The following is a 24627-nucleotide window of genomic DNA, read 5'->3' on the forward strand; positions in this document are numbered from 1 at the left end:
GTGTTTCTGATTTGTGTGTGTGTGCGTGTGTGCGTGTGTGTGTATTGTTGTGCGGCGCACGGGCAGGACTGGCGTGTGCGGGAGCCTGGGATCGCGGCTCTGCCTCCTCTGCAAAGTCTGATCCAGGATTATGGTCTAGGTGAAGGGAGAAGGCTCTTGCTCGCCCCAAGGATCGATTATGCTCGGGTTTTGATTGCATTCGGGGGTTTCTGCAGCCGCGGACGCCTCCCCCTCCCCGGCGGCCCCCCTCCCTTGTTTTCCGTTAGAAACACGGGCAAGAAAATAAATGTATTCACTGGGTGTCGCAAGAGCAAAGGCTAAATAATCAAAGGTAACGGCAGCGGCAAGGCGAAGAGACCCGCACTGTATCCTGCTCCCCCACACTCCCAGACCTGCCTTCCTATTTATTGGCGAGACCTCCCTCCCTCCCTCCCTCCCTCCCGCTCGGTGCGAGTGTGTTGTGCGAGTGTTTAATCCCGGGAAAAGTGCAGCCATCCAGCCATGGTGGTTTTCAATGGCTTGCTGAAAATCAAGATCTGCGAGGCGGTGAATCTGAAACCCACAGCGTGGTCTCTGAGGCATGCGGTGGGTCCCAGGCCACAGACCTTTTTGCTGGACCCTTACATAGCCCTCAATGTGGATGACTCCAGGATCGGGCAGACCTCAACCAAGCAAAAGACCAACAGTCCTGCTTGGAACGATGAATTTGTCACCGACGTTTGTAATGGCAGGAAGATAGAGATGGCTGTTTTCCACGATGCCCCCATCGGGTACGACGATTTTGTAGCTAACTGCACTATACAGTTCGAGGACTTGCTGCAGAACGGGAGCCGCCACTTCGAGGACTGGGTAAGTGTTCGCGCTGTAGATACATACATGTACACATGATTTTCAGTGGCGTGGCTCTGGATGCAACATCTGTCTTGCAGAGCTAGGTTGCCAAGGGCATGTAATGGCTCTGAAGGCTTTTCATTATTTCCACGCTTTGTTATACTGAGATAGTCATGGTTACTGTATACCTAATGCATGTGGTCTACAGGCAAGGGAGGAAAGAGAAATATGCTGAATCTAAGTAAGAGATGTATAATTACCATTTCAGTTTCTGAAATTACGTTACATAAATACAAGTCTAGTTATCTTACTGTGTTTGAAAAACCTCAACCAAATGCACCCATACAGAACATTACCGCAAAACCCAGATCCAGCACTTAGACCGAGTTCATCGTTTCAGTGTGAATGCTCTTGGTCAGCCTGGCAATGACGAGCCTTAAAAATCCAGACCTGACCTCTGATACGAGACACTTCGGGGTCTTCGTGTCACTTGGAAGCTCACTGCATCAACACTGATGCTCCTCCTTCCTTCCCCCAGCTGATCTACACTTTTATGCGTAGAGCTAATGCAACGCTTCTTCAAATGCCTGAAACTGATAAAAGGGTCCTGGGGGATTTTGGCCCCAACCAGACAAATTCTGTTGCCTGTATACACAACGTGTCTAACAGCTTCTACAGCGTCTTAAAGACCCAGAGGCTAACATGCCTCAGTAGGTGTACAAAAAAACTGGAAAATCCTTGGTCTGACATCCTCAGGTACTGTGATTTAACGCGGAAAAATCAAACAAACAAAAAAAGAAACACAGGAAACGTGATTATGCACATTTCACATTTCTGCAGTTGAACAGTTAAATGGTATATCCTTTAAATAAGATGTATAATAAAACAATAGCAGCTGTCTTCTCATTTTAAATGTGCCCTGCTTGACCAGCCCTCTGAAATGTGTATGCTCATCTTTTTGTGTATTTGTTTGTTATGGTCAAGGATACTAGTCAGGGCAGTATTTCTTTGGCAAACAGACAAAGAACCCTGGACCAAAGTAAAAATAGCGGGAGTTAATAGCTCTGAGTTTCACGTATTCTTTGGGGCTTCTTTACTTAATGCAGTGGTATAAAGAGATGTCAGAATGATGGAAAGGTGTGAAAGAATTAGGCTCTATTTATGCTGATGAGGAGCTGAATAACTTTACTGTTAAAACTTTTAGTTTTTTAACTTTAAAATATTTTTCACTTCTGCTACATATGTTACATTGTTATAATTAGGATCTAGATTATTCTGATGCTCTATGAAAGCTACACATTAGTAAGCTCGGATGGTGGAACTGGGTGATAGGCAGAGGAAAAATAGCCAAATCAGGAAAAGACAAATGCAGCAGTATTGCAGATGTCTTTTACCTGGATTGAATGATAATCAAGTTGTGGCTCTCCTGAAATCAAGGGGTGTTTCATCTTTGAGAGCAATGGGATGAGGACGTCATCACAGATTTTCAGTGAAAGAATGATAATTTCGTATGTCCTTTTTGTGTATGGTACATGTTGTGAGTTTGTCACCAAATCTGGAAGGACCTTGCAGGTGCCAAGTTTGAATTTTGGTGGGGCTGGTGTGCTGGGGTATGTTCTGGCTCTGATTTTTAAGGTGAACTCAAATGTCTGAACATGTTCCCTAGATAAAGAGTGGAATTTAACAGATTGAGGCCCATTGTAAACATGATCTGGGAAGAACTACATAGCTGAATCAGATAAATGCTGTGTTTTATTGCACCAGGATTCATTGCTGTCCAGCATTCACTGGGTGGGAGGAGACGAGGGAGTGACTACGCTTGTTGTCTGTTGATGTGACAGAATTGAGGACATGGCAGTGGATTATAACTGGTCAGCTCAATATAATGCAGCTTCTGAAGCATCACTTACCTCGTTTTGTGCTGTAAATCCTCGTAGTTTGGATTGTGTTTGTGCGGTACACCGTGTACGCCACCCTCCCTGTATCACAGTTAGAATTGGTGGGGAGGCAAGTATTTATAGGATTGTGCTCTACCCTTTCCAAAATCTTCCCATTTACTGAAAGTGTCACTGTAATTGTAATACCGAGTGTGTTTATTGGATTGTTAATAGACAGGGACCTTCAGAGAACTGGCTCTTACAAAATCACTTTTTTTGTCTGATTTCACTGAGTTAAAATAAGGCCTGTGGCCATGACATCTCTATAGAGTCCATAGTGAGGTAAATAGATTTACTGGTATCTTCATCAGTGTCTGGAGTCTATATTAAAATCTGAAAAAGAGAAGTCGTCTATGAAATGAATGGGTTTCACAGTACAAGAAAAATGCACGTGGCCTAAACCAGTTTTAGACTAAGATCTGCTGGAACGATACAGTCAGTTTCTTCTGTTTAATAAGAGGACTAATTCCTGCATTTCGCTCTTGGCATTTAAGGCAGATTTTCTTGTAGTACTCTTTCCAAACTTTATAAGAGGAAATTAAAAGCAGCAATCACAGGAACCCATTCCTCCTAACTGCCTGAAACATCAAATAAATGCAACCTAAGAAACACTCTTGGAGGCCATAAAGTCTTTTTATGCCATTCTGAGGGTTTCCCTTTAAGCAGTCCTGAAAGTTTGAACTGGGTACCACATACTTGTTGAGTGTGTGTCGTGTAATTGCACTGCTGCCCCTCTACCTTCAGGATGATGCAACAGTTCTTGCAGGACTGGACTGTCACTGTTCGAGTAGGTTTGAGAAAATGCTCATGTGCTGAGAACAGCTCTTGTCAATATATTAATAGCTTTAATGCTTTCAATCTCATATAATAACGTATTTTTGTAAGGAAATTTCAATATTTGTTTTATAATATCTGCACTAAGGTCAAGGTTACGTTACTTATCCTGTAATATATTTCTAGGCTCTTGTCAGAAGTCCAAAATGCGAAAAAGACTTGCAAAGAAATAATGGTTTGGTTTTTTTCCCCTAAAAAGAAACTGTTTCTCTCTTTAGCCAGCTCACCTACTTTGATTGGTTTTTGCCATTGTGCAAATCTTTGTATTTTTTCTGAGATGACTTTTTTAGGAAAATACTGGGTATTTTTCTCACTGTTAAGCCTGTGCTATATACTGATACCATGGTTACAGTGGAAACATTAATGATAAACAAGTACAAAGCTTGAAATCATGATAGCTTCTATTGTATTAGGACAAATCAGATAAATATGCAAAATCCTGGTTCCTTTTACCTACAGAGTATTCATCAGTTGCAAAAATTATTTTTAACCTTATAATGTGTATATTCCCTGAATATATATCTATGTTAAAAAAAAAACAATCAAAGTTGTGGCCTAAATCGGTGGTTCAGATTTTACTGGGTGGAAGCTTTTAAACAAAATATATACTTTTCTTTTTTTTTAAAGATCAATATAAAATATTTGTTTGGGTTTCTAAAAAAAGGGTATAGTGACAATTAAAAAGATGGCTGCTTTTCCAGTGATGCATCAATACAGATATAGCACAGTAAAAGTGTCAGTTTTGCAGATTTTTTTAGTCATGGCTACACTGCAGTTTTAAAGAGAGCTTTGTATTTATGACGTGACAGGTCTTTCTGTAAGCACATAAAACGTTACATAGAATGGCACAGAGTATTCAAGAGGATGTTGGTGAACTTACACTTTGAAAAATCCGAAATACAGAACAATAAACAACCTGCAAGTTCTGACTGAAAAACAAACTAACAACATGAAAGCTGTGGCTATATTTTTTTGAGTTAGGTAATTCCTGTAATAATAAAGTATGTCTTTATCTAGCTTCCTTACATGTGGCATATGTGAACGTTGCACTTGAGTTGGTAATGCAGCTACATTTTAATCAGTAGAACTGAGATCAGGAAGGAAAATTCTGTTGATATTTAGCCTTGCGGTTACACTCCTGTGAATTAGCACGATCAATGTTTATGTGTTTGGATGATCGGTAGTATGGGTTCCGAGTTCAAGTCCACTTTCCAGAGTTGATGATAGATGAAATCAGTGTGATTGGACCTATGCCAAAGACTCCATCTAAGGGTCTTAGCCATTAGCCCAGCTGTACACGAGAAAACCTATCGAGTTGTTCTAAGAAATCCTTTTGAGGGCTGAGTAGCAGAACTCACTAAATCAGTCAGAACATCACAACGTTTAGCAAGAAAAGCCTCTGTTTCCACTGGAAATAATTTACAGCTGTATTTAGGTTAATGAAACAAGTTTAATTTTCTTCTCTCTTAAAAAAATCCCTAACGCTGTCAGAAAAAAAATAAAACACAGATTTCAGTGAGCTTTTCTTTGCTAGTCCTAAATATCTTCCATACTATTTTTTTTCTTTTCAGTGCTGCTTCTTAAGATCTAAATTTAAAACATTATACTTTTTTAAAAGCATCCTTCCATATTTCCATTTTATCAATGTGAAGTTAGTCATGCAACTGTGCCACCATTGCATAAAGCAAGTTTATTATGAATTAATATAATATCTCAATAACAAGTTGATGATGAGTTATGGGAAATGGCATGGGGAAGAAGTACTTTCTTTTACGTACTTGTTGAACCTGTTGAGTTACGTATTTTTGTGTCATGCTTATAGTGTACTATTGAAGAAAATTTCCTATTGGAAAGACTAGGTCTTCAAGTTGCAGTCAATACAGTTAGACACCTAGGTTAACGGAGCTCTGAATGTCACCCAAAAGGCAATAGCAGGGGAGGGATTAAAACTCTTCTGAGTCCTTGGTCCCGTGAGCTGTCCATGGATGTGAGAAGTAGAACTGTCTCCTTCCAGCGCCTTTAATCTGAATTAACTGTAAAGACTGCTTAGGTGCTTGTCAGAGTTCTTCTGTTTGGTTGGTTTTTTTGTGGTGGTTTTTTTGGTTGTTTGTTTTTTTTTTTTTAAATGCCATTCTGTTGCTGAAATGGGAACTCCTTTCAGTCAGCAGGTAATCTGTTGTAGCTGGCAGATGGAGAGTGGAATCGTCGTCATTTTAGTGCAGGTCACCCTGCGCGTTGACCTCTGCTTGTGCCATACGCTGCTGAAGGTTGGCATCGGGCTAGCAGTGTGATTGTAGCGTTTTTTCGTTTTTATTTTCATCTGCTGGCTGAACTTATCTGTGCTGATGGTGTTGAAAGGCCTAGGATTTTTGCTTGTGAAAGCTTTACATCTCGTCTAAACTGCGGTTCATGGGCTGCTGAAAAGCATTGTTATCAGAAGAGTATTTGTTGAAATGAAAGGGAAATTGCTGTCCTGTTTGATAGGTTTCCGCATGACAAGGCTGTCACTGAGCAAGGTCTGTCAGGTTTGGGGGGTGAGGGTGAGAGAGCTACAGGGGATCAGCAGGGTTTCACAGGGACTCAGCGTAATTGTGAGGGTGGGCGGTTGTCAAGAGGAGTTGGGAGATTTTGGAGAGCACTTTGTACAGGTAGGGGTCTTCCTTGCCTTCTCCGCCAGCCTGTCTGCCTCCTGTGCTTCGCCTTTTCCCTCTCTGCTGGGGATGTGGTACAGTCACCATGCAGCTCACCCACTATCTCGTATCAATCCCTTTCTACAGCTGCATAATTCTACTCCTACTCCCTGCTAGAAACGTTCTTTCCTAACAGCTCCTGCTTACCTGCGGTGCTTCCCAGCCTGCTGAGAAGCAATAGAGGGGGAAGAAGCTGCCTCCGTGGTTGCAGGGAGAGAGAAAGGGCAAAGTGGGGAAAGGAAGAGGTGAGGTATGGAGAGAAACCTGGAGGAGGGTAATGAGTAGTTGCTGCTGCCCCACATACTCCAGCTGCCCTTTTGGCAACAGCAGAAAGCTACACACGTAGGAGACAGGGATGAGCTGGCATAGGCAAATTGACTAGTTGAAGGCCGTATGTTGCTCACTGACCTGTTCTGGGTTTTTTTTTTGCCTGCTTTGCTCAGTGTATAGCTTTTGAAGTCTCACTTCAGACGTGAAAAAAATTGCTCAGGGCGTGAAAAATGTGTAGTAGAGCATGCATTTCACATGGCACTGAATTATCGTACATGTAGGTCAGGATTTGATCCCACGACTGATCAGAATCTCATCCTATTGTTGCTAATACCAATACCGATACGAAGTTCCACATAGTGAAAGTAGTTCTACTGAACTCTGTAGAAAGTATTTGTTAGAACAAAGTTACCAGTAACAGAGTCCAGTTCATAGGTATTAATTCAAAGCTGAACTTGAAGAAATGTCCAAGTGGGGTGAAAACGATTCCTACATGTCCTTCTTGCACCAGTTTTTAGACAGTGCGTATCATTATTCCAGCTCAGGCGGTTCCGTAGACACTATGCAGAACTTCATGGTTGTGAGTAAACCACTGATCTCACTGGGTTTGCTGGGTTCACTGGGTTCACTGGATTTCATGCGGGCACGTGTTTAAATTCTTCCTTCAACTGGGGCCTGTGTTCCAAGGGAAAACCAAGAATAAATAACATTTAACAACATCCTTTACTTTTATTTTACTCCTACTGATTTATTACTCTTCTGCAAATCTTGCACATGCAAGCCTGGTTTCTGCTTTCCTCAGCCATCAAAACTAAATCTCTGCCCTCCCCGTCCAGAATTCTTTAAATACTGCCGAAATGAGGATTTGATTTAAGTTGGAACTGTAGGACTTGGCATCTAAGTGTAATTAGTTTCCACTCCCTAACTAAACTTCCGTTTAAGTGAACTTTTTGGGGGTTTTCAAATTTTGAAGGGAAGCTGTGAATACAATTTGTAAAAAATTAGAGGCGAGAGCCTTTCTGCTTGGAATTGGCTGGTTGAATTCAGTTCTGCTGTACCTGGGTACTGTCTTAATCTGCTTTGCTTCACCCCAGTTATTAGACTGTAAGAGAAAGACATCTACAGTTCACGGTAAGAGAGGTTTTGGAAACAATAGAGTATGCAAGTAATGGGAAATCTGTGGTCAGAGGGGACTGAGAAGAGACTTTCCCTCCATCCACATGGAAAGGTAGGGCTGGAACTATTTGCATATGGAATAAGATCAGAAGTCCAAAGACAGCTTGGAAAACTGCCATTTTTGGGGGGCAACCAAACCAACCCTGTCAAGCTAGACAGAGCAAGGTCTGAAGAATGGGGATATCTCGCGTGCCCTTTTGAGTCATGCAAATTGTAGCAGTTACAGGGGTTTCTACCATTTGGGGGCAAAGCGGTCATTACAGAAGGCTGACAAAAAGTTTTAATCTTGCATTTGTAAGTGACTGCTTTGCTATCTGGCAGGCAGTCACTAGAAGATTTAAAAAGTATATTCGGCAATATTAATATGAAACTGCAACTGTAAAGCTAATAAATAATTCTAGATATTGGGTAATTTTCATGGCAGTTATGTACTTTGCACTATATTTTAGTAAAGCAAAATGCAAATGAATATGATGTAAGAACATCTGCAGAATTATTACCTACTCTGATCATTATTTGCAGTCAGTAGCTTGAATTGCTAGTAAAGTTGACTTCTGAGTGTCTTCTCACTTACATTACTCTAGGATTTAAATCTTAAATTATCATTGCTGTGATTTAACAGAAGTTACAGAAGCCAAGATTTCACATAGTTCTGAATAGCACAGCTAAAAAACCTAGTGATATTGGCATGTGCCCATTAAATATAACAGGAGTTTTAACATTTATTTTATTGGAAGCAGTGTTAGAGAAAAGCTACACAGTTCTAAGAGTTTTTCCCTACTGAACTCTGTAGGGCTTGAATTGTTGAACAACAGAAGTAAAGAAAGACCATTGCTTTTAGAATTAAAAAAGGCAAAGTTTGATTCCATCGGAGGCTTGCAGTCAGTCATTTCTGCCTTATATCGTCTAACTTGAGCTGATTTAATTGTTCCAGACAATAGAATCATTTTGGTTGTTTCTGGTGTCCTGCTGGGCAATTTCATCACAGGCAGGAACAAAAAAGCATGAATAATGGCTAGATGTTACCAAATAAATTTCACGTCTGCATTGTTTGAACAGCGAGCCCCCACTGTATCTCTGTATCTTAAATGAAGAGTAGGCAAATTTAATACTTAATGTTTCCAACCTTCAGTACTTTACAGTATAAATGCATAACAAGCCTCTTATCGTGGTGGACCAGGGTTTCTTATGCATTTTAGAACTCTCTGTTCTTCAGTACATTGGCCTTTTTAATGTCATTAAAAAATATATGGCTTTGTCAATGTTAATATCTATAAGTATCTTTAGATAGTGACGTGGTAGCAATGATACAAATGAAATGGTGGTGGAGACATGAAGGGAAGACTGATGCATACTCTGCATAGGTGATGAGGAAAGGGTTGGAATCGCTTTCCTTTGTTTCACAGATTAAAAGCCAGCAAGACAGTAGCGTTTTCTCCTTCCTTGTTTTCTTTCAGTTTCCTGTTTATCATCTGTTCTGTCTTCATGCTGCCAATTCTCCATCTTTCTTTATCTGTTAGGGCTTCAAGATGATCAAGAAATGATAGGGTGACCTTTACAGGATTGCATAAGATTTTGATGTTGGCAATGCTAGCAGGCTGTGTGAATGAAATGTCCTGCTACAGATCTCTACAGAGACTTGTTGCAAGTAGAGTTTTCTTGCTGGGACCATATTTACTCATTGCATAAGTCTTTGCGGCCTCTGTCAACTTCCCTTTATTTCAAGGTGAGATTGATCCATGGTCTTTGAAAACGATGTCTGAGAATGTGTTGGAAAAGGAAAGGCTAAAGGTCATTCATGCTGTGTCCACTTTGTTCTCTTTCTTACGTGGTTCTAGTTGGATTTATTGAGGAATTCTTTTTTTTTTCTTCTTTTCCTCTGAGTTTCCTTGCATTTTCCTTCCTTGTAACCCCATAGTTACAAGGGGTTGTAACTATGTTGGCAAAAGGTTGGCACCTCTTGAACATTTGACCTCATGGCCTGCTTCTTTTCTCCTTAATCCACTGCTATCACCTTGTCCTCAAGTCCTGGCTGTCTGTTTTAACTTTTCCTTCATTTTTCTTGTTATTACTTCCCATATATCCATATTCCTGTTATTCCTACCACTCCAACTCCTTCCCTCTCCTTGTCACTCTGGTGGACCAGTGAGCTCCTTGTGTCAGTAGGACTCAGAAGCATCTTCAGTATCTGAAGCTCTACGGGATTTGCCCAGCCGCTCTCATCCAGAGCATGTTTGCACTGTGCTTCTCAGCAAGCAGCAGGGAACTAACTGATTAGACTGGTGGCTGTTGGAGGAGTTATCTTCAATTGAAAGAAGTGATGCACTGACTTTCCAGTTAGTTATACTACAGAAGTGGTTGAAGGAAGAAGTGTAATATGGTAGCTTTGAACTTCAAGCAAAATGCTCTGGTTTTAGCGGAATTGGTGGGATGTTGAAGGAACATGATCTGTCCCTGAAGACTGGAATCTCCCAAGCAATGGAAACACTTGTAAAATTTTAGTTGGTACTGGCTGTTGGGATTTTCAGGGACTCCTAATCACAGAAAATACCTAGTTTTGTTTGGTATTTTTATGTAAAGCAAAATTATGGTTTCTGTCTTCAAAAAATTACAGTCCAAGCACAAATCGAAAAAGGCAGGTTGGGGAAGCCAGAAGAAATGATAGCAAAATGCTTACCAGTGTGAAAGGCTGTAGAGGTAGCTTAGCAGCAGCCTATCAGCTCATCTTTGCTTGGTGTCCCTAACTCAAAATCTCAAGAGGAGAGGCAATGGTGGAAATTTTGCTGGAGATATTTGGAGATCCTGATGCTTTGCATGATGTGGTGTTTCTCTTCAAGGAGTTGACAGGTTTAGAGGGACAGCCCTTATGATCCAGTCCATGGTTCCCAAATTTCCAGTTATTTCTGAGTATCCCTTACAGCTTTAAGAATGCTTGGGATCACCCACTTTTAGGGAACTACAGGATATTTCTGTATAATTCCATGAAAGCTGGTATTAACTGTATTATTACATGTGAGCTTTTTTCTTAATCAGTAGCTGGGTTAGAGCACTACCAGTACAATAATCAGATACAGACATGATATATAGGGTTAATCTTATATACTAATGTCACTGGGCTGAGATAAGCTTTGTTAAGTTTTATTCCACACCTTTACTCTTTGTGCCAGCAAGTTCTCAGAGCCACGTCACGGCTTTGAGAGGAGGAAAGGTGAAAGAAGAGTTTTATTAACCTCTCATACTGATTTCGTAGAAGTGTTACCCATTGCATCAGAAGCAAGTGACAGTGCTTTTCACCTGAAGAGCAAAACCTTGTAGCTCTTTCTGATGACCTTTATGCAATACATTATTTATTTTTATATATATATATATAGTGAAGTCCATTACATTAAAAAGAATATTGGTTTAGTGGTCATATTTAGGAGGTAGCTTTGCATATGCATATTTTATAAGACCATGTAAAGGTTTTAAAATACAAAGTCAGCTAAACTGATTTTTAACAATTCCATGGTGCGTTAGCAGCCGAGACGCCACGACCTAGGCAAGTTCCCATGCTCTCTTTAGGTGCTCTTTCCTTGCCAGTTCACACGCATTCTTTGTGTCCGCTTTGCCCGTTTGTTGCAAGATGCCTTGGGTGGGGGCTATCATATTACCTTCTTGTATATATAATTTAGTAGGACTGTGGGGTCCCGATCCTTTTTTGAAAGGTGTTCACTGTACAGCAGCAATATGGTATAAAAAAAAAAGATCAGGTACAGTTGACCTCTGTTTGTCATAGCCCAGTGCAGTGCGAAAAGCAGAATCTTTTCTGTGTTGGTTTTGTTGGTAAGTAGATGTGTGAGTAAGCAAAAAACAATATACCTTAAACAAACACAAAAGAAGTTTAAGTGTGTAGTGTGTGCTGTACACTAATGACTGGAGGGCAGACAGGGCGTAACTTGTCTTGCACACCAATTCAAAGCTGATGTTCCTATATTGATTTTAATGGGAATTTCTTTGAGTGGTGTTCCTGGTTGCTGAAACTGTTGAGAGTACGTGTATCATTTAGTTGCATCCATAGTGATTCCTCTGTGCTACTAGCCGAGTTAGGGAGATGGGTAGTTACATCACCATCAGTTGAATTCCGTGTATGTTTAATATTGCACTTTATGTATTTCGCAGACTTGAGGCCTATTGTAAATTTTTCAGATATGTGGAAGTCACAGGAAGAATTTAGGCTCCTGATTCAGCAGTCCTTTGAAAGTGTTACCCAGCTGTCTTTTCATCAGTGGTTATTTCAGTGTTGTATCTGTAGAAAGCTCAGCTTCTAAACTGTTCATGAATGAGTTTGTGAGTGCATTGTGAACTGCTTGTGAATGCAGTGGTCAGAACTGTTAGTTCTGACCAATGAGCCTTCTCTTCAGTTTGGTACACACATGTTTTCTTGCAAGTGGTATTGTTCAGAGCCTTGTTAAAGTAAAAAAACCAAAAAACCAAAAACAAAACCCCAAACTCAAAACCTCAACATGTTGTTTTTTCCTGACTGATACTTCATTAATAAAACAATAGTAAATCATTGGGTATTTGAACAAATAAAATGAAACTGATCTCTAGCCTTGTTTGAATGTACGCTGGACATCAAACTGACAGGCTCTAACATGTTCCAACTGTTATATTTGGTTTAAAACGTGTGCACCCTCTGGCCAAGTGCTGTTTTGCTGTATCAGTGTTATTAATACCATAAAGCTTTCAAAATCCTTAGTGTAATCCAAAGTTTACAGTTTTTAAAGTCAGATTTAAAAATCATATATGAAGTGTGAGAATGTCATTTTGTCTTTTATGCTGTTCCTAGAAGACCAAGGTCAAAAAAAGCATCTGACTGAAATGGAAGGCAGGCAGGGTAAGAAATGGGGGCAGCTCTGGTGAAGCCTCTTCTCCCTACAGCAGTCTCCCACTGAACTGTATGGGCTGCTTCTGTTTGGGACCTGGGTGTAATTGTGGCAGTGATCAGTAGGACAAATTACAGGCCGAATGTTTTGTAGAACTGTCAGAAAGTTTGCAGCTCTTCCAGCAAATGTGAATCAGCCTTGCACCCTATTTGCAGACTAGCAAGTAAAATCTGCTTCCCAGCAGCAGTGTGCCGGTCTGCAGAACCCCTGTATATAAGCTTTATGCATGGTTAATCAACTTTACGATGCAAATAATGTGAAGTCTCGGAGACATTTTATGCACCTGTGAAAATGTACTTGATGCTAGTGATATCCCCAGTAAGACAGGAGTGAATTGCTGAAACCTCCTTGGAGTGTGGATGCATACATTCTGGCAGGGTGACAGTTTTGAATGTAGGAGTTATTACTTTCTCTTTGATAACACTCACAATGTGTTAGTTTGTGCAGAAACAGAAAATTCATAGTTTCTTCCTGGAGGAGCTTATGCTGTAAAATAAGAAAACTTATTATCTCGCTTTTGGATAATAAGGTCATAAACTACAACATAAGATCTATAGCGGTTTTGGACCTGTGTATCAAGATAGAAGTGACGTGCAAAAGCCATACGAAATGCATAACAAAATACAAATCTATACTTTTCAGAACAGAAGTATGCAAAAGAAATAAATGGTGTGTTATTGCAACTTTTAAAAACGTATTTGATGGCCCATGGGGAAGCAGTAGTTGTCTAGCTGAGTAGTTAAAAGAGAGTGTTTTTATTCACGTGAGTCAGCAGAGAAAGAGGCTGAAGCTTAAGTTGTGTGCCAAACCAAGGAACATGTAAATAAGACTGACGGTCAACAAAGTGAAGCCACTTTAGACCAGATTACACAAATAAGGAAGATCATATCTGCAGCAGGCTTTATTTAAATAAAAGTTTCAAAATGTCATAACAGTTCACAACATAAAAATGGCTGTCATCAGTATTGCTTGGTTTTCCTTAGTGTTTGTGGTAACAGGTGAGGTTGGTGAATTAATTTTCACAGTGCACAAAGTGTTCCTGATTACTTTATGGTCTGAAGTTGTAGTGAGCCATGAGATAATGTGTAGTAACTTCATCATAATCTTGCATGCCATGAACTGGTCAGACAAGTTTTTACATACTTAGTTGTCTTGCATCTACTTGTGATAGAAGACGTTATCTCCTCTCTCTTCTGTAATTTTTGCCTTTATTTCCATTCACATAATTCCTTCGGACAAATGAGGAAGTCAGTAATGAGAAATGATGGGATGGGCATTCACTCATAATTCAGGTATAAAATCTTATAAAATGAATAATCCAGCCTTTTATATCAGTGGTTCCAGAATAGGCCTTTGTCTGCTTTAGATTTACACGTAGTGGTATATATAGATCTTATCTGTCTCAGGTAGTAATGAAATTCATTAGCAAAATATCTGAGTCTGGGGAATCTTAAACAGATTCAGCTCAAGCATTCTTCACAGCATTCCTAAGAGGAAGCCCCTGTGCTCGGCACTGGTGAGGCCGCACCTCGAATACTGTGTTCAGTTTTGGGCCCCTCACTACAAGAAGGACGTCGAGGTGTTGGAGCGTGTCCAGAGAAGGGCAACGAGGCTGGTGAGGGGTCTGGAGAACAAGCCTTATGAGGAGCGGCTGAGGGGGCTGGGGTTGTTTAGCCTGGAGAAAAGGAGGCTGAGGGGAGACCTCATCGCTCTCTACAACTACCTGAAAGGAGGTTGTAGCGAGGTGGGTGTCTGTCTCTTCTCCCAAGTAACAAGCGATAGGACAAGGGGAAATGGCCTCAAGTTGCACCAGGGGAGGTTTAGATTGGACGTGAGGAAAAATTTCTTTACTGAAAGAGTGGTTAAACATTGGAACAGGCTGCCCAGGGAAGTGGTTGAGTCACCATGCCTGGAAGTATTTAAAAGACGTGTAGATGAGGTGCTTAGGGACATGGTTTAGTGGGCATGGTGGTGTTGGGTTGACAGTTGGACTCGATGATCTTAGCGGTCTTTTCCAACCTTAATGATTCTATGATTCTGTGAAGTGTAATGGATGGAGAAACTGTATTCCTCCATGTCACCCGGAAGTATGGCACAAGCATTATGGTTTTAATCTCAAGAGTTTTGCGATGGAGGTATCAGTATCCTCATTTTTACAGAAAGGAGACTGGGGCTGAGACCTAGAATACTGAAATAAGGTTTCTGCGTGATACCTTTTAGATATCTTTCTGTCTTGCAGCTTCTTCCTCATCTGTCAATCACTTTTCTCACTCTCCTTTTCTAAAAGAAGGATTCTTACCATCACATTTCTATTTCCTTCTTGTAGCATAGCTTTTGCAGGCTATTGGATTTATGGTTTGGTTGTTTTTTTTTCTGTTTCAATTCTGCAACCACTTTATTGTGGGGATGCTTTCTTTCAGTTGTAGTGAACAAACAGAAATGCAGGACCTCTGTCTTGCTGCATTCTTGACACTGGAGCTTTCTCTGTAGAGTTATGGATCTATAAAACCAGGCTTCCAGACTGTCAAAGCAGAGTCAGTAGTTTGAAGTTGGGCTGCTTTTCTGGATGACTAGTTGGGGGCAGCACCAGCTTTACTGTTACAGTGAAAAAATTACCATCTAGAGGTATCCTGCATGCATGTACTTGGAGTGCCCCCAGTGTTGAGCCTACCTGTGTATGAATATACGTAGTCTGTCAAAGGGGCTGAAGATTTGGATGTGCAAATCCCTTGGAAATGTAGAATGAATTGTTTTGAGCACTTTTGAAAGTTGTCATCCTAACCCATAATTTTGTATATCATTTATAATCCCATAACTAGTTGATATGGTAGAAGACAGCAGCAGACAAAACGTAAAGTTGAAGTATTTGTTGTTTGATTGTTCATGCACTAAATTCGGAGGAAATGGGACTTCCATTTGGGTCACTCATGTGAAGAAACAGAACATCTAATTTTCCATTTTCAGGGCCTTGTCTTCGTTACTAGCGGTAGAAAGGCTTAGGATCCTACAGCTGGAGTTGTGTGAAGAGAGAGTAAGTGCAGCTGGTGTGTGCTGTGGAACAGCTGTGCAGTGCAGCACAGCCTGATAGCCCAACACCTGAGCGTGTTTATAAAACAGATACAGTGAGATTATATTGGTGTTGCCTGCCTGGCAAACTACTAGCCTGTGGTTTACACAAGGCTGTCCCTGGTTTTGAAAAAGCCACAGAGTCACTACACCGGATATGCTAACATCACTTGGGGTTAACGTGTTACGCTTCAGGATTGATCCTGGGTGGGATAAATTTGATGCAGATTATAGCAACTGAGGCTTTATGAATTTGAGGAAGAGAGATTCTGGGGAAATAAAAAGGAGGTGTCAGTTTAGCTACTCAGGGTTGCTTTGCAAAATTATTAATTATTTATTGTGTTTGGAGCTCAAATGAAGTGGGGGGAAGGACACAACATACTGTTGCCATCCTTTCACAGTGAGGAAGTGGCATTCTGTTGGGTCTTTTGATATTGTGTATATTATTGAGCTTCCTGATCAGTATAAATTTAACAGCTGGACTTGTAAGTGTAGTAAAGCTTTTCACTTACAGTTTTTTCATCCAAAAGGTATTGTGCAGACACTATAGAAAAAATGTCAAAATGTGGATTGTTAAGATCTATCTTACTAAAAGTACTCAGTGACAGGAATATCAGTTTTGTGGTATTATGCGAAGGTGAAGGCACTGGAGTGCAAAGGTGATGAACTTATGGCTTCAGTTACTTAGAGTTTTCATCTGTTCATGAGAATTGACTTTAAACTCACAAGTTAGGCATTTCTTTACAGCCATCCAAAATTTAATACTGACCTTGCAATACACTGGTCAGTGATCTACAGCAAGAAACCCTTAGAATATAGTCTTAGGGATTTGCTTGATTTCAAGTCTATGTGGCTCATGAAATTCAATTAGAATAGCGGCTTAAGGGAGTATGTTAGCAGCTTGATTTCTTACTGTAGGCTTATAATAGTGCGACACCTTTGACTGCAGAGAAGCTACGATTTTCTTGCGTTAGGCAAATACAAGAAGACATGGTGTCTAGATACAACCAGTTCTCTTCAAAGTCTCCTGGTGTCACAGGCTTACTTTCCTGGAACAGTAACACTGATTAAGGATGAGCTTTGTTAAGACAGAATGCTTTGAATATATACTAGAATTGAATGAATACCAGATGAATACAGAGTTGTTTATTAATATTGTTGGTAGGTCCACTGTACAATGTAAGACTGTATCAGTCATCATTGCTTCAGCGTGAAGTTGACATTTGTGTCCTCACTTCCTAAAATATGAATGTAGTATGTTAGATGTTCATCTCAAGGCTGACGCATTTCAACAGCAAAAAACAGAGTGTATGGGAGGGGTACCCAGCAGTCCTGAAAGTATCTCTGCTCACAAGCTATGTTCCCTGTAAGAGCCATAATCGAAGACCCTGGGTAGGTAACTCCTTTGTGCCTCAAAATGCCATCTGCCCCAAAGCTCAGATCCCACATCCCAGGGCTTACATCTTCAAACCCACGGGCTCAATGCTACTTTCCTTCAACCCTGCTATCCTAAGGAATACTACTTTTCCAGTACCACTTCCCTCTTATACCTTACTCTCCCAGTGGTACTTGTAATCACTGTTTCATTGTTGCTGTTTGCATCTCCTCAGTTGAGAAGTACCTCACTTTTGCTCCTGGCAGAATTTAAAAATCATGGTGACAGGCTGCATTTATCAAAACTCCTATGAGGGATCCTCATTCAGAAACAGAGTATATAACCACAGAATGTCATGCATGTGCTAGCCTGATTAAAAAAAAAAAAAAAAAGTTGGTTTTGGCTCAGAATAACTGGAGTACATGAGGGTGAGAAGGGATGAAATAATTTATTTGGGTATGTATGTCCAACTCATTCTGGATTTTCTTTCCTGTTAGCAATCTAGGAAAGGAGATGCCATTCTCCACCACCTGTGTGTTCTTTTTTTCCCTGGAGAAAGAGAGACTGGTAGCAGCTTTAGTTACAGTTAACATATTTAATCATTAGAAAGCTTAATTTGAAGACCTACTTTGCTGCACTGTGTTTCCCAGTGGCTCCATCCAAATGTGATAGAAGTATAATGGATAAAACACATTAAGGCTGTGAATATGTGTCACAGGAAGAGATTATGTTGACTGGAAGGGGAGTTTTTGGGCAGCCTCCCTCTTAGGGTTGTCTGAATGATAACGTGTGAAAGCAGATACGGAAGGAAAATATGTTACTGAGAGAACAAAAGCAAGTTCGGTCAGGTATTTCAAGGCCAAGGCAACTCAATTGAGTTATTACTGGCTCTTATTAGCATGCCTGAAAAAAGTAATGTTCTTTGCTTCAGCTGGGTGGCCCTCGGAAAGGGGAGAGATTCTTTCCTGCCTTTTGAAATCATCAAAGAATATGAGAGTAATCATTTCCAAAGTTATCTCTATGTCGGAAAGCCTCGCTGTTCAGGATAAGCCAGGGTAAACAAAGGACAAATAGGAAGTGACTTTTAAAAAGTATGGATTTGAACCTGCGAGGTGCTGAGTGTCTCCAGTGAAATGCTGAGCTTGCTTGATTTCTAGTAAGTTTATGGCTCTCAGTTCCTGACAGGATCAGGTCCTAAGATTAGAGCTACTTTCTGAAGTAAAATCAGGTTACTGCTGTCAGCTTTTTTTCACTGCCAATATTGCTTGCCATGCACATCATCAGTGCTCTGTACGTACACAGACATGTATAGCACTTGAGTAAAGATAGAAGCTGATCTACAGGGACTGTATCACTTTCACATTTTCATTGTTTGTCTGTTATACTAATAAGAACTCTGATATGAAAATGAGACATCAAGAGGGTAAAACAAAATACCAGGTGCTTACTGGCAAAAGGAAAAATCCTTCTTTAGTTTTGCTCTCATGTTTAGGAGCATTTGTACATGGTTTTCCCTTATGTAGAGTAAAATAATGCCAAATTTGTGTAGTACTTTTCATCAGTAGATTCCCGAGTGGATATCACTTTGAATGTATTGAATATGCAATCAAGACTTTTTGGTAGAGGAGCATGTAGTGGTGTAGTGCTTCACTTTCAGATGAATTGCAAAGCCCCTCACATTTAGCTTTGTTGACTTCAGTGGAGCCATTCATGGTGTATGGGTATCTCAGTACACCATGGCCTGCACGGAGATTCAGAGCTTGCAAAGGATGTTTGAATTAGACTCCTCCTCTCCCACTAATACATACTTTACTGTCCCTATGAGGTTAATTTGCTACTGATATTCTGACTGCAGTCATTGTTGGCATTATTTGAACTAAGGGTGGGTATAATGAGATTTCACTGCTAGTCATGCTGAAGTGGAAAACTACCAGTTTCTTCACAGTAGTTTCTAGAAGTTACACAAGAAAATCTATATGCTCTAAGCATGAACTGAGAAGTGTACATACAATAGCCAGACTGATTCAGTCCTCCCAATTTATTGCTGTTACGATAAGCAGGTGGCTAAAATATTTGCATCTGGTTATTGCAGCATGTAGAAATAAAACTCTTATCTGAAATGGTACTGAAATTTTTAATGGCATGACAGAAATTCCTTTTTTTTCCCTGAAATACTGAATCTCTGCTAATGTTATGTAGAAGGCTTGGACCATCTTGAGTCAAAGGGATTTTGATTAAATTATACCTTTCTCAGGGCTTGTGTGTTGCTCTGTTTTCCATGGCTTGAATAGAACTTGTGCATTTATTGACCCTTCCAATATATGGATTATAAACAAAATGGAGGCAAAGGGGAGGAAAAATTAGACAGACTTTTAAAAGAAACAGTGCTTAATTCTACCAAAGCTCCTGCCTCAGGCTTCAGTGCTCAGAGTTTCATCAAACAGGTTCTTCTACCTCTGTTTCCTCATTCCTCCTGAGGAGAGTCAAGCTGACCATGCTCAATTAATCACCAGGCATCAGAGCCTTCCTTGCGTTCCAGAGAAAGAGTGCCTCCATGCCCATGGACCAGCAGCACCCAGGAAATATCTAAAGCATAGATCCTGAGCTATAATTATTTGGGGCGGGGGATTGTTTTCTAGGGTAGCTTTTTTTTCACTTGGTGCATGGTGACACCTTCTGGGAGGCCACAGGGAGGCTAAACTAAATTTAGCAAGCAAGAAAGGAAATTACTCCTTTGTGGGGTGACGCAGTCTCTTGTCAAGCCTGGGGAGCCTTGCATGCGATGATGCAAATCACCCAGAAAATAACACAAGGGACAAGCCTGGGAAATACGGCATATTCCTTAATATACAGTAATATTTAGAGGACAATATTGCATAATCATATGACATCATCATGTGGGAGAAGTCAGTATTTCGAAGTCAGTGTTTCTCACCTTACCTAAAGGATGATCTTAACACTGAAAAGTAAGGTGGTAGAAAGGGGAGCTATGCTGGTAGTTGCATTTCTAACCTCCTTTAGGGTATAGACTTCCCATTACATCTTCTTGATCCCAAGTATTTGGTGTACAGGGCTTCCCTGAAAAATACTGGTAAGGATAACTTCCTCTGAAATGTTTGCAGACTGTCCTTTGAATCTCTGGGTTCTCAGTGTGAAAATAAATGTGCTTCAGACTGCCTACTCTGAGAAAAGACTAGACAAAAATCTTACTCTTCACTGTACAGATAGGGTGAAAATTAGTTGAATATTAGCAATTAATTTTGAGGCGGAAGATGTGACTACCTTTCCTGCAGCCAGGCCTGCTGTGATCAAGAGTTGGGAAAGAACTGTTGCCAGTTTGTTTACCAATACAGCGAATAAGTAACTGTGTGATATTTTTGGGTTGCAGACTGACAGCTTCAAAAGGGGGGTCCAGAAGCCTATAGAGCTTTAAAAATACCTTGTACTGGTTTTGAACGTTTGGGCTAAATGTTCCTGTTGTTTCCCCGAGTGTCAAGGAACAGAGCGTGCCACATTTATCCCCTCCTTTTCCGTAGTATCTGTGGGAAAAAGAATGGGTGAAGAGGTACGTTCTCTGCAACTCTTACTCATCTTTTAGCTCATGAAGATGATCAGTAAATACTGCTAGCTCTGTTAGTTTGGATTGGGTCACTGTGGGCTGTGAGGCCCCTCTCTGTGAGACAGGGCAGTTGGGGCCCTCGTGGGAAGGTCTCACATGGGAGAAATCTTTTGCAAGGTAACATGGAGCACAAGGATGGACTGTTGTTTGGAGAGTTTTTGAAATCTGTGTGCTTATCTGGAGATCTGACTGGGAGCTGGGCGCTTCTCTTAAATGAAGAGGGTAAAGCTCCGTCCTCCCTTTCCCTCACCCCTCATCCCCTTGTTTTCTACTGGAGAGCGTGAATCAAAGCTAGCAGGGCTGTTGGTCCCACTAGGTAGCATTGCCTGAGTGGGGAGAGGAGGGAAGAGGAAAATCGGGATCATAATCGCAACATTAAAAAAATAAATAACATCTGAAATACCTCGGTATTACCCCAGAGGAATGAGTGTCCCTGATAAATGAGCCTTGATATTGTTGTTGAAATGCTTATGAGAAGCTTATCATCACAAGCCATATACAATCCTCCGTGGTCTTAACGCATCGATCTGTGTGTAGTGTGATCCTGTAACCTAGCGAAAACAATATGCTCACAAGATGTACTGCAAGGTTATTGGGTTGTACCTAAATTATTCCATACTGGATGATTTATGAAATTTGTTTATATAGGTGGAACTCTCTGCTCCTATGTATCTTTGACACCGAGGCCTTAGTACCTTAACTACAAAATTGTGTAGGCTCTTCTGATACCTACAATCCCAATCGATACCTCATCTTCAGGTGATCATGCGTGTGAATATGGGCCAAATATAGACTTGAGGGGGATTAGGCAACTGATCTGTCCTTGCTGATCTGGTTATTCAGTAATTGCCCACTAGGAGGTTTCTTGCACCTTTGCTCAGTGTGTTTTGTGGGGGTTACCGAAAGATTTTTTCGCTCTGCAGACCTCTGACAGAAGCATGGCGGTTCCTGTTTTCCGTCTGAGGCTGCCAGAGGTAGTGGTTATAAGTACAGTATCAATAGAAAACTCTTTTTTTCCTAGCTGGTGTGTGTGATCATCGACTGCTTTGATTAACCAGTTCTGGGGCTTAAAGTGAGACATTGTTTTTTCCATTCTTTGTAGTGTTTTTGGCAAGGGGTGGAGAAAATACAGTCACTGCTCCCTTTTCTCTCTGAATTCATTTTGTTTTCTGCTCTTTGTGCTTGAGCACAAAATGAAAAGGTTTGCAAATAAACTAAATATTAAAACTAAAAAGTAATTTATATTCCCTCCTCACAGAGCTTGTGTGAAGATAAATAGGAACAGATCATATTGGGAAAATATTTCTTTCCCCTCGCTCCTGAAAATAAAGCAATCCCTCCATTATTGAAATTTTCTGCAAGTAAACCACAAGCAGGCAGGCTGAGTGCAGCCAGCTACAGGGTGATAGCCTTGTTTTTGTTTTTGTTGGGCTTTGGGGGTTTTTAACTGCAGATTTAGCCATTACAAATTGAACCGCTAAAAACACATCAGTGTTATTTTGAAAATTCACAGTAGATTCAGCTCAGACCAGGAAGTGAGGTGTTGTCCTTTTAAAGCCTGATGTACAGAAAAGGGTATTTCTGACGCATGACCTTCAGTGAACAGGAATTCCTCTACTCAAAATCTCATCCTTACCATGAACTTCACTGCCACAATTCATCCTCTCACAGCTGTGTGAAAAGTGACATATCGTGGGAAAAAAAAAAAACTTTGAGAGATTTTGTTCATATTTTCTTAAATAAATAACAAGGGCTTGCAAAATACAGAGCATGAGTTTTTGCTGAAATGTTTTGCGTGAAAAATAAATGTAATTTTAAGTTATAAGAGTTTTTTTTTTAGTAGAGTTCATAAGCTGTTAACTAAATAACTGACCAGATTGTTAAAATCTGTTTAACTATCTAATCGTAAGTATCACAATAGAAACTACTGGGGCTTAGGTTTTTTGAAAATCTGGTTTGAATTTTGAGTGGTGAGTATTTGAAACTCCACGCTGAAAAAATCTGGCTCTGCATCCACTTTTTTGTATATGTTTGCTTTCACCTTTCTCCCCCCCCCCCCCCTTTTTTTTTTATTTTCTTTTGCTCTTTTTATCTCTCTGCTCTCAGCTTAAAGGCAGTGAAAGAACGCCTAGTAACTGCCAGGTTTGAGAACTAGGCAAAAATGGTTTTATGACCATAGCAGGTAACATGCCATGCTTAGTCTGTGGTGGAATGAATTAGCAGTAATAATTTTGTGCAGATACTGCATATGACTGCAGTTAAATGCATGCAAAAATACCGCCATTTGCCAGAGATACAGACTCGGGAAGGCATTGAATTGAAGCCTCTTTGGAGTGGGAGAGGGAAGTATCTGGCAGGCGTCTCTTTTAGGACTCTGCACTTCTAGAATTTGCCAGTTCCTGCTGTTTAACAGCCCAGATTTGCTAACCTCCGGGACATACGGGAAGGCCTACTTTTTTCTTCTGGTTCTGTGTGGAAGTGGGTGTTGGCTACAGCTAGATAACGATGAAGAGGGGATATGTTGCTGAGATTGCTCCGTTTTTGCTTTTGCTTTTGTTTGGTTTGCTGGATTGTTTTATTTAACCTGGGGCAATTTATTTCTAGTGTTTAATTTTAAAAGTTTGCCAGTGACAGAGAGATCACTGAGCACCATTCAATTGTTTGAGCAAGAAAATGAATAAGTAATAGTTTTGTAACTCAAATTCCTATAAAAGTATTTCAGCTGCTAATTATGTACAGCCTGTATTGTTTTTATCTGTAGGATGTGGTAAACATATAAGAAATTTTTCCTTGAATTCTCAAAAAACAAGTGAATGCAGTGGATCCAAATATATGTCAGTGATAAGTCCTAATGAAGTGAAACTAAAGATCTTGTAGGACTTCCAGGTACATTAGGAGAAGGCAGTATGGCATAGGCCTCACAGTAGATGCTGACACTTCCATGCAGTAGCAATGCAGATCAATCAATAGAGATGTTAGATCATAGGCCAGTTTTTACATTAGTTCATAGACTGGGGATGAAGTAGAAACCAAAGGGCTTGTACGATCATATACCTGGAGTATGCCCTATGTGAGAGACATGTAAGCATAGTGTCAAGCAGTACTCACTTTTAGGTGCTCAAAAAAGTTGGTCATACTTAAGTTCAATGTTATGTCATTGTAGTTAATGAACTTCTGACAGCTAGTTTTGCCAATGCTGTTTTTAAAAGTAATTAAAAATTAATCAGTCTTGTTAAGGAACAGGGCTGAATCATATTTGAAAATGTTGGAAAATAAAGTTTATGATGTTTCAATACCAAAATTTATGAACAGATATAAGCACCACTTTAAAAAGTCTACATAGTATGACTTTGCAGAAAATGTTCTAGCTTAATTATAGTAATGTGCCTCGAATTTTCCAGTGGGGTCATTTATTTTGAGTATATGTCTTGTCTTTTATTACTGTAACTACGAATAAGCCTGTTGTTGGGTATGTGTTGCCTAAACGTTGCACATAACTTTCCTGGAATTTGTAAAGCTATTCTGTTTGACATTAGTTGGCATACCTTGTTTGCAACCCTTGTAATCCAAAAATAAAATATTTATGTGTCTCTAGTAGCAAAGTACAAAGTACCATATTAAGAACAACCATATACGGGCCTAGCTCTGTAAAATTCCCCCTAGCTCAGCAATTGGTTTCACGTCTGTCTTAAAACCTGCTGGAACTACTCTGACGTTACAACTTTGAAACCAGAATAATCTTCTGGTTTGGCTGTATGAGGCAGACAGAGACTAAACTCTCTTGGTTTAGGGTGCCATCGCAGTTGAGGTGCTGCTGTTGGAAGCAGACACGGACAGAGATGTTGGCTGCTGTGGTTTGGCTGCTGGGAAGAGTAGCTGCCACTTTATCACCAAAGTGAGTGGA

General features: G+C 40.4%; 1 protein-coding gene across 1 annotated transcript in view; it reads left to right on the forward strand.

Annotated features, from left to right (window-relative positions):
* Window positions 1–483: 483 nt before the first annotated feature.
* The window catches only part of LOC103918098 (protein kinase C epsilon type-like), a gene marked incomplete at its 3' end in the record, with an annotated part of 202841 nt that continues 178697 nt past the window's right edge, over window positions 484–24627 (forward strand). Inside the window, exon 1 of the mRNA XM_009325347.1 lies at window positions 484–849. Within this exon, the coding sequence (XP_009323622.1) occupies window positions 502–849 (348 nt within the window). The remainder of the gene's footprint in view (window positions 850–24627) is intronic.

The sequence above is a fragment of the Pygoscelis adeliae genome, unplaced genomic scaffold (genome assembly GCF_000699105.1).
Source record: "Pygoscelis adeliae isolate BGI_AS28 unplaced genomic scaffold, ASM69910v1 Scaffold96, whole genome shotgun sequence".
Classification (NCBI taxonomy): Eukaryota; Metazoa; Chordata; class Aves; order Sphenisciformes; family Spheniscidae; genus Pygoscelis; species Pygoscelis adeliae.